This window comes from Lutra lutra, chromosome 11 (assembly GCF_902655055.1).
Source record: "Lutra lutra chromosome 11, mLutLut1.2, whole genome shotgun sequence".
Lineage (NCBI taxonomy): Eukaryota > Metazoa > Chordata > Mammalia > Carnivora > Mustelidae > Lutra > Lutra lutra.
The window spans coordinates 79,118,844-79,131,296 of NC_062288.1; the positions used below are offsets into that span (position 1 = coordinate 79,118,844).

The 12,453-nt window shown below is 38.0% G+C and overlaps 1 protein-coding gene across 4 annotated transcripts in view; it reads left to right on the forward strand.

Annotated features, from left to right (window-relative positions):
* Positions 1 to 12,453, forward strand: part of CPED1 (cadherin like and PC-esterase domain containing 1) — a 281,302-nt gene that overhangs the window by 136,226 nt on the left and 132,623 nt on the right. For all 4 annotated transcript variants that reach the window (XM_047694126.1, XM_047694129.1, XM_047694127.1 and 1 more), the window contains 4 exons: positions 458 to 627; positions 4,500 to 4,570; positions 7,162 to 7,212; positions 11,063 to 11,246. In XM_047694126.1, the coding sequence (XP_047550082.1) occupies positions 458 to 627; positions 4,500 to 4,570; positions 7,162 to 7,212; positions 11,063 to 11,246 (476 nt within the window). The remainder of the gene's footprint in view (positions 1 to 457; positions 628 to 4,499; positions 4,571 to 7,161; positions 7,213 to 11,062; positions 11,247 to 12,453) is intronic.

The following is a 12,453-nucleotide window of genomic DNA, read 5'->3' on the forward strand; positions in this document are numbered from 1 at the left end:
TTTTACAGGAAAAAGGGCAAACTCCAATTTCCTGACTCTCAGAGTAGAAAGAGGATAGCCATAGATTTTCTTTTCCATGGGATTAATATCTCTTACCCTGACAAAGTTCACTTGCAACCCCAAATGATTTCCCTTCATTTTTCCTAATGCTAGAGTCACTCTTTCATTCAGCTGTTCTCAGCTATCTATAGGAAAGAGATACCCATTTTCACTCAAAGAGAAGAGAAAGAACACTTACTGCATTTGGAAATATGATCAACAGAATTAGTTCTTTATAAAAAGTGGCATTTACCTTGACAACTGCACAGAAAAATTATATTATGATACTGACCAGTGGATTTTAAATAAATATCTGACTTTTTAAAATAGGTGAATAAGATAGAGAGCCTTCTCTATTTCTTTTAAATTATTTTCCATTACTTATTCTGATATTCTCATTTTGAATATTTCTTCTCAGCTCTTCCCATCTACTACTCCTGGGATTCGATCTTTGATGCGTGAATTTTATGATATGGCAAAACCTGTAGGACAACCTGGTTCAGTCCTGACTCAATCCTGGTCTCTTTTAAATGTATTTGAACAGTTGCAGCTCCTGAATAAAAAGGCACAGCTACATCCACTGGAATGGTAAGATAGCCACAAATTTGAATTGTGCAATCCAAAAATTCTCTAAAGATTGATTTCAAAAGATTTTGCCTACATTAAAGAAAGCAACAAAAAGAAACGTGTCCAAATATTTGTGCTCTGGAAAATAATCTTCTTTAAAGCATTGAAACCATAACAATTCTAGTGGTCTTCAAACACTGTAATAAAAATACATCCAACAGTTTTTCAAACCAACAGGATTTGACTCTACTACAGAGTAATGTTTAAAATGAAAAAGTTTCAATCTCATTTCATTCTGTGATATATATCGTTGAATTTTGAGACCATCAGAAAGAATTAGGTGACTTTTTTTTTTTTTTTTAAATGAACCATCAGTCAGTGTAGAGCCCAAGATGGTATGAGCACATATTTGAATTTTTGAGGTGTGACTTTGTTCTGGGCAAAATCTATACAAATTTACAAATATGTCTGTCCCTGTCACAAGAATAGAACTTTTCTTTTTCAGAAGGTTTAGAATCTCAGAGGGAAACAAACATTTGTCCTCCCATTTCTACTTCCTTTCTAATGAGAGGTGACAATGAGGGGTTGGGAGAGGGGACAGGCCAGGTGGATATATTCACATCTCCTGTAGTTGTCAAAAAGGGACAGTGCCCAAGGACCTGGCTAAGTCTGCTTCTCTTTTATATGATGGAATTCAGGGACTATTTGACTTTTCTACTGCCAGGAAAAGAGAAGCAAACCTAAACCTCCTAGGGAGATGAAAGACGGAAGGGCCATGCCATAATCACTTGTGTCTCCTGCAGGCCTTCTCAGGCAGGAATGGCTTCAGCTCTCCTGACTTGTGCTTCATTTCTCTCTGCCTCAGGAGGTCATGAAAGCATTTCCATAAGAATTTTTTTATAATTCAAAAATACAAATAATCGTGTATTTGAAGAATTCTTAGGACATTTCCCAGGATTAGAACTCACTTGAATTGCCACGACTTTATGAAGTTGGCCTTATTCCCTCAATGCTCAGAAGTAGTAAGCCTGACAGAAGCCTTTACTTGTTTGAAAAGTACATTTTAAATAACAGAGCTCAGTGCCCATTGGTTTGTTCTTTCCCCTCACTCAAGTCAGTCAAGTCTGTCTCACTCATTATCAATGGGGAAGAGCAGACTTGATTTACCAAGCAGCCAATTTAGGTACTGTTTTTAATTTTGATTAAATTCCCTTGAGATATACAAGTTTTGGGAAATTTGTTCCCCAGCAAGTTTTTCTCAAACTCCACCTATGGTATAAGGTTAAAGGGACTTACCTTAATTTTAGAATACTGCATTTAATGCAAACCCTAAGCCTAACTGTAATGATTCCCATTAAATAAGGGAATTTATTAGTGGTCAGTGTTGGAAGTGGTCAGTGTAGAAAGGGCCAAAACTTTTTTGAATCAGATAAACCTGGATTCAAATACTCCAACCCTAGAGTTTATTAATTATAGCAGCTAAAGTTTCGATACCTCTGAGACTTAATCTCCACATCTGTAAAAAAAGGATTATACTACCTACCACTTGTTACTTTGTAAGAATTACATAAGATAATTTCCATGTGCCATATGGGGTGTCTGGTATGTTATAGTCAAAGTAGGTAATAAATATTAATATGGACTTTTCATGTTTCTCTACCATCCAAAGGTCACTTTAGGATCTGCAGTGGAGGGAAACATTTTTCTTTCCTTCGTAGGAAAAGCAAGACAGGTTTGAAAGATTTACCTAAGTTAACCTTGAGAACATTAAATTTTAGATCTTTATCAAAAAGCAATTAGGTAAATCACTCTGAGAACATTTCCAGAAAGAATAATTCTAATTATCTTCAAGTTTACCTGGGAGCATATGTATATTTAATTATCACCCATGCTGTGTTACAAGGAGGATGCGTATTAGACACGTTTTCTAGATGAGGAAACCATGCTGAGAAGGTGGGTCATTTGCTCAAGTCACAAAGCCCAGAGAAAAAGAGGAGAGATTAGGACCCTGGCCTCACGTCTGTGGCCCAGTGCTTGATTCCAGTATATCCTGCACATGGACAGGTCAGGTGTAGTCATTCATCATTGTCCTTATTTTCACAATGGTCACCTTCAGCTTTTCTACAGAAAAAGCCAATTTTACATATCTCTGCTACCTCTGGGGAATAATGATTTCATGCTTCCCTTTATGTTTTAAAAATTAGTTATTTATTTAAGTAATCTCTACACCCAATGTGAGGCCTGAAATCATGACCCTGAGATCAAGAGTCATATGCTCCCCAGACCGAGCTAACCAGGAGCTTCCATTCTTCCTTCTAAATAAAGATCCTTTGCTTAGAGCAACAAAGTGAGAAAAGATAAAGTCAGAAAAGCAAAGGTTAAAAAAAGTGACCATTATGCATGTCTGTGCCCTGAGGCTTAGAATCCAGAGGTCCCAACAGAATCAGTGTAAATCTGAACAGAATGAAAATATTAAAATCGATATTTGTGCATCATCTGCTAATTTTCACTTTACTTGCAATAGACCTGCAAGTGTACTTTGCTCTCCTCATAGGCTTTCCATGAAAAAGCCACATTTTTAAAAATAAATAATTTATTCACAAAATCCCATAAGGAATCGCTGCCGGATGCTTTACCATACAAAACATCTCATTCCACTAAGAAAGTAACTCAGTGTATGTGCATTTCAGGATTGTATCTTTTAGAAGCTTCACTTAGAGTTTTTGCTTCACATGAATTCAGAGATTTTTTTTTTAAATTTATCCTGGCACCCAGTCAACCTTCAACTAAACATATCTCGCCCCATGCTTGCTTTATCTGTTTCTTCATTCCTTGGGAGAAGGGAAATATTTTAAAGTTAGTCCTAGACATTTTTCTCTCTCACCCCTAAATACTTCATGGTATGCATCAAAGAAAGAAAAGAGACTTACTTTACAAGTAAAACTGCAATAAAATTATCACACCTTCCCACATTAGCAATATTTTTAATTCCTTGATTCTTCGTAATTTGCTGATGTTTCTATTTTGAAGGAATGGACTATGGCTATTCATCTCCTCTCCACCACAGTGCCCCACACAGTATCTGGGACAATAAATATTTATAAAATGTAACTTAACACAGAGCATCTGATTTCATGCTCATAGCGTTGCTGTGAAATCAGGCCAGTGATCTGTTCTCCATTCTGCTGCAGTGGAAATGCAGAAAGAATTAGAGCACAGCCCAGCAAAGTCCAATCACATCCTGTTCTGTATTCCCTGTCCTCAGGACCAGCAAGTGTTCGGTCCGTGGTTTAGATTATTTGGTCTCTATTTGAAGAGTCAAAGAGCAATCTGGCCAAGCACTTAGTTGCATAACAGAAAGGAGGCAAACACACTGAGAGGAACTAACCCACCCTTACAGTTCAGTACAGTTAGCCCGCGTCTGAGGACAGAAGATGTGACAGGATCGTAGGTCGTTTTCTGCATAGCACCCGTACATACACGCACCCCTAGGTTGTGTGTATGTTCTTCTGAGTCTGTGCCTCAGACTTTCCAGGCCTCCTTGCTTCAAGACTGCGTGCTTTTAGCCAAACAATTTCCAAAAACGAGTGTGTGTTCCCAACTCACTTCTGTTGGACCCAGGCTATCAGAGATTGCTCGCTTTTGGCCTGAAGAGTGACTTTTTGCCCTGGTTTTCTTCAAATGTGCTTCTGCTGATTAGAGATGATGAGATTTCCACCCACCTCACTTGAGGCCAGATTGCCGGTCTTGAGGAATGAAATCCAGAAAGTGTTTCTTTGTGTTCATCAAAATATCTTGTGCCCACACAGGGGGGAAAAAAAGTGCTTTAGATGTGATTTCCATGACTTTTGTTCATTTCATTGATCCAGACTGGCTTGGCCTTGCGTTTGCAGGAATTCTTTCATAGAGGATGAGAACATTGAAAAACCACAAGTGCCATCTGATGCAACTGGAAATAAAAAAGGTAAAAAGATACAGTCTCACTTCTTCCAACATGAAAATCAGTATTGTGTGGCCCCCAAAATATATAAGAAAAATGTTTCACTTCCTTAGCAATCAAAAATGGAAGTTAAACTAGGGAATGCTATTTTCCCTCAAATTTGAAAAGCTTTTTCCTCTTAAAGATCATAGAGGGGTGCCTGGGTGGCTCAGTGGGTTAAGCCTCTGCCTTCGGCTCAGGTCATAATCTCAGGATCCTGGGAACAAGCCCTGCATCAGGCTCTCTGCTCAGTGGGGAGCCTGCTCCCCACCCCCCCCACCCACACCCCCCACACCCCACCTGCCTCTCTGCCTACTTGTGATCTCTCTCTCTCTCCCTGTCAAATAAATAAATAAAATCTTTACAAAGAAAAAAAAAAAAGATCGTAGAGTTGGGGGAGGGAGGTGCCTGGGTGGCTCAGTGGTTTAAAGCCTCTGCCTTCGGCTCAGGTCATGATCCCAGGGTCCTGGGATGGAGCCCCGCATCGGGCTCTCTGCTTGGCAGGGAGCCTGCTTCCCTCTCTCTCTCTCTGCCTGCCTCTCTGCCTACTTGTGATCTCTCTCTCTGTCAAATAAATAAATAAAATCTTAAAATATATATATCATGGAGTTGGGGATTGTGTAGAGAAATAAGTATTCTCAATCCACTGGTGCTGGTATAAATTAGAGCAACCTCCCTTAAAGGGCCATGTAATGACATATGAGAAAATCCTTAAAAGTTATTCTTATAGGGGCACCTGGGTGTAGATGGGTAAGCACCCAACTCATGGTTTCCCCTCAGGTCATGATCTCAGGGTCTTGGGATCAAGCCCCCTGTCAGTCTCTGCACTCAGCTCACAGTCTGCTTGAGATTCTCTCTCCCTCTCCCCTTCTTGCTCGTGATGTCTTTCTCTCTCTCTCAAATAAATACATAAATCTTTTTAAAAAAGTTACTTTTACATCAGAGAAATCTCACTCCTAGATATTCATTTTAAGGAAATAATTAATGTACACAAAAGTTTAGTTACATAACTTATTAAAAATAAATTTAAAAATTTGAACTACTTCTATTGTAATAATAGTGAATTAGATAAGTAAAGCCATAGACTTCCCATATAATACTGTAAAGCCATTCTAATATTGCGGAAGCATTTTTATGACATGAAAGATGTTTGTGGTTTGTTGTTAAATGAAACAATTGACTACAGGCAACATGGGCCTCGAGGAACATTAATGGCAGTTGTGATTTTTTTTTCCCTAGACTTAATCTTTGTTTTCTCTAATTCTCTTCTTTCTAAAGAACATCTGAGCTTTTGATCATACGGAAAGAAAATGTTTCTAATTTTAAGAATAAAAGATGAAAACAAATACCACTTGTCTATAACTTTTTAGAAATCAAAATTGCCCTATTACAAATCAAGGTTTGATACAATACAGTGGTTCTCAGCATGTGGTCCCTAAACCAGAAACACCACATCACCTGGGAAATTTGGACCATTCCGATCTACTGAGTCAGAATCACACCTCTCTGGGTATGAGACCCAGCACTCTGTCCTGTAAGAAGTCCTTTAGATGATTCTGAGGCATGTTAAAGTTTGAGATCCACTAATTCAATAGAAGGAATTGGTAAGCCCAGTGAAGATTTGGTGATAAACTGCTATTCTGAAGACTTTCTCACTCCCACATTATTCTCTTTATTTTTTTTTTAAAGATTTTATTTATTTATTTGACAGAAAGAGATCACAAGTAGACAGAGAAGCAGGCAGAGAGAGAGGGAAGCAAGCAGGCTCCCCGCTGAGCAGAGAGTCTGATGCGGGACTAGATCCCAGGACCGTGAGATCATGACCTGAGCCGAAGGCAGCAGCTTAACCCACTGAGCCACCCAGGCGCCCCTATTCTCTTTAAATGAATGATTTAAGCACTCTGAGTGTTTTTATTCATTCCTTTGTTCCATCAGTATGTAGTAAGGTGGTTTTTAGATAGATGTTTGGTTTAATTCAGAAATTTAAGAAGTGCCAGTGGAATCAATTGGATAAAATTTCTGTAATTCTAGTGATTTGGAATATTATAGTCATAAAATCAAGATACCTTCTAGAAGGAATCTTAACAGATCACCCTAAGGCAATGGATGACATTTAAGCCATTCACTTTTCTCCCTTAAAATTTTCCCTTTTGAAATAACCATTCTCCTGAGATTTGAACCAAATAACTTCTTTTGTTTTACTGTAGTTTTCAGTTTAACTAAGTGCTTTCTGATATAAGAAAAGTTAAATCAGGGGTGCCTGGGTGGCTCAGTGGGTTAGCCGCTGCCTTCGGCTCAGGTCATGATCTCAGGGTCCTGGGATCGAGTCCCACATCGGGCTCTCTGCTCAGCAGGGAGCCTGCTTCCCTCTCTCTCTCTGCCTGCCTCTCTGTCTACTTGTGATCTCTGTCTGTCAAATAAATAAATAAGATCTTTTAAAAAAAAAATAAATAAATAAATAAAAAAGAAAAGTTAAATCATAAAATGGTTCTACTAAATTATGCTGTTTGAGATTACTGAATATATATTCTTTTTGTTTTGATTAACCATTTCCATTTTAAATTTTCTTTTTTTAGCTGTTGTTCCACGAATTATGAATGATACCAAAGAAGTTCGCTGCAGTAATGGTGAGTTCCAATGAAAGTGTTTCGGTGGCATAATCGAGAGTGAGGCACAGCCGTGGTTTCAATAAATCACCATTTTATCATATTTGGGTACTTTTATTTTTTTCTTTTCTTTCTTTTTTTTTTTTTAAGAATTTATTTACTTATTTATTTGACAGAGAGAGACACAGCAAGAGAGGGAACACATGCAGGGGGAGTGGGAGAAGCAGGCTTCCTGCTGAGCAGGGAGCTTGATGCGGGGCTGAATCCCAGGACCCTGGGATCAGGACCTGAGCTGAAGGCAGACACTTAACTATGAGCCACCCTGGCTCCTGATATTTGGGTACTTTTAGACTGTAATGTATTTTAAGTAAATTTTTAGAAGTTTCTGAATGAGTTGCTATCTGTCACTTTTGCTTAAGAACATTTTTAGTGTTCTATTTTTGAACGTGAAATACTATGTTGTTTACATATTTGTTTTTTGCTTGTTTAAGGCCAGTGACTTTCAAACTCATTTTGAGGGGTCTTCAGGGTGCTAAGGCTTTGCCTTGGAGACTACTCAAGTGGATAAACTTGGCTTTTCTGTTCTATACATCGATTTTTAGGGCTTACACAAACCCACAGGGATTCCTTTTCCACCATACTATTGACATAATGGATAGTACTGGGGTTGAATTTTTTTTTTATCACTTGAGAGTTTTTAATCTGAATTTTGGTTTATTTCCTTAAAATTCATGAATTTTTTTTACTAAGGTATAATCAAGAAAAATGGTATGTATATAATAATAATACATTTCAAGTATGTAGATTTTAGGATTTAAAAATAATTTTCTTTATATATTCTCTGGTCAGTATTATCCCAGTGTGGCCTTGTAAATATATAATTCTAGAGAATCTAACTGACCTTTCCAAGGTCACAGGGCTATTAAATCTCTGAGTTGGATCACTAAGCTGGATCTTCCAGTTCTTTGTCTAAGGCTCATGAATTATCTTAATGCTTTATAACAATATGATGGAAAAATAAGAGTCGTACTTAGTAGGTTTGCTTTTTGGCCACGTGTACATGTATACATATATATATATACCGTGCTAAAACATACACTGAGAAAATTAAGTCTTTCATAAAAAATCCATTCCAGTAAAACATAAAAGCTGGAAAAAATAAGATTTATGGACTAAGGTTTAATTTATTATAAATAAGAGTCTTCCAGTTTAATAAAACCTAATTTGTATCTTCTGAAAGGCAATTTAATTCATTCATTATATTTTAACAGTATCATTAAAATCAGGGCAGACTGAGAGGTTATACAATAATATGGTTTAATAGAATCAACAAGTACATCCAATTAAAGAAAAATAGCATTTTACATAAAGTATAGCTGATCAGGAAAAATAACAGGTCTGACTTATGCCGTTCCTTGCCTGAACTTTCCATCCAGTCTCTTCCTCCTAGAAAAATACATGCACCTTTTGGGAGACCAGTGCCTAGGCTGTAGTGGGGCAAGGACGAGGCAGTAAACCTGGAGCAAGTTGAGGGTGCACATTTGTCAAGTCACTTCACCTCCTTGGTCTTCTCTTCTATGATGTATAAAATGAAACAACTCTCTGGGGATAATCTCACTTTTTTTGCAGTTCCCAGGTAACCTGCAGTAGAGGCGGTGAACATGTTAGATAAGCTCTTCAGCTTAGTTCATATTTTTATGTTGATAAAAATCTAGTCCTACCTGGGTCTGTATAATTAATCTGCCTTCTTTCATGGCATGATCTAAGATCTAAGAAATAACTTGATGATGCCTCAGAACAGGTGGGATTATCCTTCAGAATCTAAGCTTTTCTTGAGTTTAATATGAGTTATGATTGTCCCTCAAGAGGGCAATAAAACTCTGTGGTTAAACGAATCCATTAAGAGCGACCAAAACTTCAAACGGCTTTCCCAAATACACTTGCCAAGTAGGTTAAGCAGCCTGCTACCGCCCCAGCTCATGCTGGGTTCTCCGTGGACCTGAGGTAAGCTGGCCCGAGGCGAGCTGGCACTGGGCTGGGAAGGAGGCCAAGGACACTCCAGGTGTTTGAAGGCAGCAGCACTGATGATTCAGGTGAAGATGGTATCAAGATAGCTTTTAAGCAGGGCTTTAGGATGCCGCGCTTAAGCCAGAGGTGGAGAGTTTCTGATGAATCCGAAAACAAGCGCTTGCTAGAATCTTGCTTAAGAGAATGATTACACATTTTGTGTCATGTGGGGCTGTGTTTCAGTGTTAAAATGGGCAAGCCCTCTGGAAACTTTCACTATGAAGTAGACTGCAGGGAAATTAACTCTCAGTGACTGTTTTATAAAAATATGTCTTCTTAAGTTAAAGTACATCTTCTGCGGTGAGTATTTTGAAAAAATAAATCTTCTTTATTCAATTAACTGGTTTTGAACATGGAAGTGTAATGCAAGCGTTTATATTCCCTTCCTACTTAGGAAATGGTCCTCTCAAAAGCACATTTTGAATCTCTGGACTCCAGCCTGTTTAAAGTGTTATGTTAGGTTCGCGGTCTCCATTTGAGTCAGATCTCATGACCAACCATAGCCTGTTTTTACTGTGCTTATCTCAGTCCTTGAACATAGAATGTGCAGGAACAAAAATTTTTAATGAATGCATTATTTTTTTATTAATGTATAATGTATTATTTGCTTCAGGGGTACAGGTCTGGGAATCATTATTCTTACACAATTCACAGCACTCACCACAGCACATACCCTCCCCAATGTCCATCACCCAGCCATCCCATCCCTCCTGTCCCCCATCCCCCAGCAACCCTCAGATTGTTAAATGAATGCACTCTTAATATGAAGTTGAATTCAAACTTAAGTTCAGTGTATCGCTTCTGGCAGTGAACCCTGCATTATCTGTTTTGTTGCCCTGTTGTTAAACATCGTTGAACATTTTATTTAAAGGCAATGGAATGTACTTTCATTTCACAGATTTCTGTAGAATCCAATTTTGTTCCACAAAATACTTATTAATATTTCTTTGAAAAACATTTGCTAAGCTTCTTTTGAGTATTGTGTTTATTCCAAAGATATAAACAAAATAATTTAGCAGTGGCTGATATTTATGCCTATACATGCATTTTTCTTTTTCTCATCAAGATACTTTTGTAAAAATTGGGTTAGCCATCTAGAAGCACATTTTTAAAATGGCTTAGAAGTAATGGTACGAAGTAATGTGCTGGGTTCTACAGCAGGATTGAGCAGAGCATAACATTTCCTTCTCATACTGTAGGACATTTTCTTGGGTTGGGGTGACTGGGGCGGGGAGGGGGGGGAATCTCAGGATGTCCTGCTGCTGTTTTTGCATTGGAGTGTTTGGTATAATATTGAATTTCACATTCTTCACTCCACCCTACTGCCTGTAAGCTACTATATCAATTCAATGGCAGTTTAATGACTCTCCCTATTAAGAAATTTTCTTCATTCCCTGCTGGTGCCCTTCTGTTCCCACTTCACAGAGTCATCACCCCCATTTACCAGTTGCTTGATAGATGCAATAAATGCCAAGAAAATGTTATCAATCCACTGGTGAGGCATTTTTCCCACCTTCTCACTGCCTTTAAACTTTTAAGAGCTGAGCAAAAACTATCACCTGTACAATCCCAACAAAAGCCAACAGCTGTTATATAAGGCAGGCGCTACAAAATTTGACAAATAGAAAATCCGGCTGAAGCCACAAATCAAATATGACCAGAGTGCCAAGTGGGAGATCAGCAGTGATCATGAAGGTTGTTCAAAAGATTAAACAACAACAACCTGAATCATATATGCCTTTTTAAAAACATTTATCCACTTCACAGTTGTCTTTTCTTTGCCATTGTTGTTTTATTTTAACAGATGACACACAATGTTATATCAAGCAGATCCTCACACATCCACATTTGGAACTAAATCCTGAATTTAACCCGAAGATCAAGGATTACTACTCTGAAGTCCCATTTGATGTGGTCATGGTGACAATTGGAGCGGAGACTTCTAAGTGTCAGTGCAAGGTGTACCTGCATGATCGGGCAGGACCAAGGTACGGGGCTGATGACCAGGGCTGGGCGGAGACATCATAGGGAAGCAGATATTTGAAGCAACCTTTGAAGGTTCAGAAAAACTGAAGCATCAGAGCAGTTGGAGAGATTGCCAGGGTGTGAAATCCTTCCACTTTTCAGGTGTTGTGTGGTTTTTAAAAAAAAAAAAAAAAGAACATATCCGTGCTCTACTAATCTGTTAGCAATCTTCGATTTCAAGTTTTTATTTAAATTCGAGTTAGTTCACATATATGGTAAAATCGGTTTCAGGTGTAGAATTTAGTGATTCATCACTTACATACAATAACACCGAATGCTCACCACAACAAGTGCATTTCTTAATCCCCATCACCCGTTTAGCCCAACCCATACCCACTCCCCCCATCCCCAGTTTCTTCTCTATAGTTAAGAGTCTCATGGATTACTTCCCTCTCTTTTTTTTCCTTCTCCTATGTTCATTTGTTTTGTTTCTTAAATTTCACATATGAATGAAATCATATGGTATTTGTCTTTCTCTGATTTATTTCTCTTAGCAGAATGTACTCTAGCTCCATCCCCGTTGTTGAAAGGGCAAGATTTCATTCTTTTGACAATTGAGTAATATTCCATTCTATATATACCACATCTTCTTTATCCATTTGTCAGTTGATGGATATTTGGACTCTTTACATATTTTGGCTACTATAAAGTTTGCTATAAAGTTTGGGGTACATGTATCCCTTCAAATCAGCATTTTTGTATTCTTTGGGTAAATACCTACTGTTGCAATTGCTGGATCATAAGATAGTTCTATTTTTAACTTTTTGAGGATGCTCCATACTGTTTTCCACAGTGGCTGCACCAGTTTGTATTCCCACAAGCAGTGTGAGAGGGTTCCCCTTTCTCCACATCCTTGCCAACATCTGTTTTTTCCTATGTTAATTTTAGCCATTCTAACAGGTGTGAGGCAGTATCTCATTGTGGTTTTGATTTGTATTTCCCTGATGATGAATGATATTGAACATTTTTTCATGTGTCTGTTGGTCATCTGTATGTCCTCTTTGGAAAAATGTTTGTTCTTGTCTTCTGCCTATTTCTTAACTGGATTACTTAGTTTTTGGATGTTGAGTTTGATAAGTTCTTTACAGATTTTGGATACTCTGTTAGCAGTATTTGGATCTAATCTTTGCCACAATGTTGTATCAAGAGGATTTTGTGACTTGGATATTA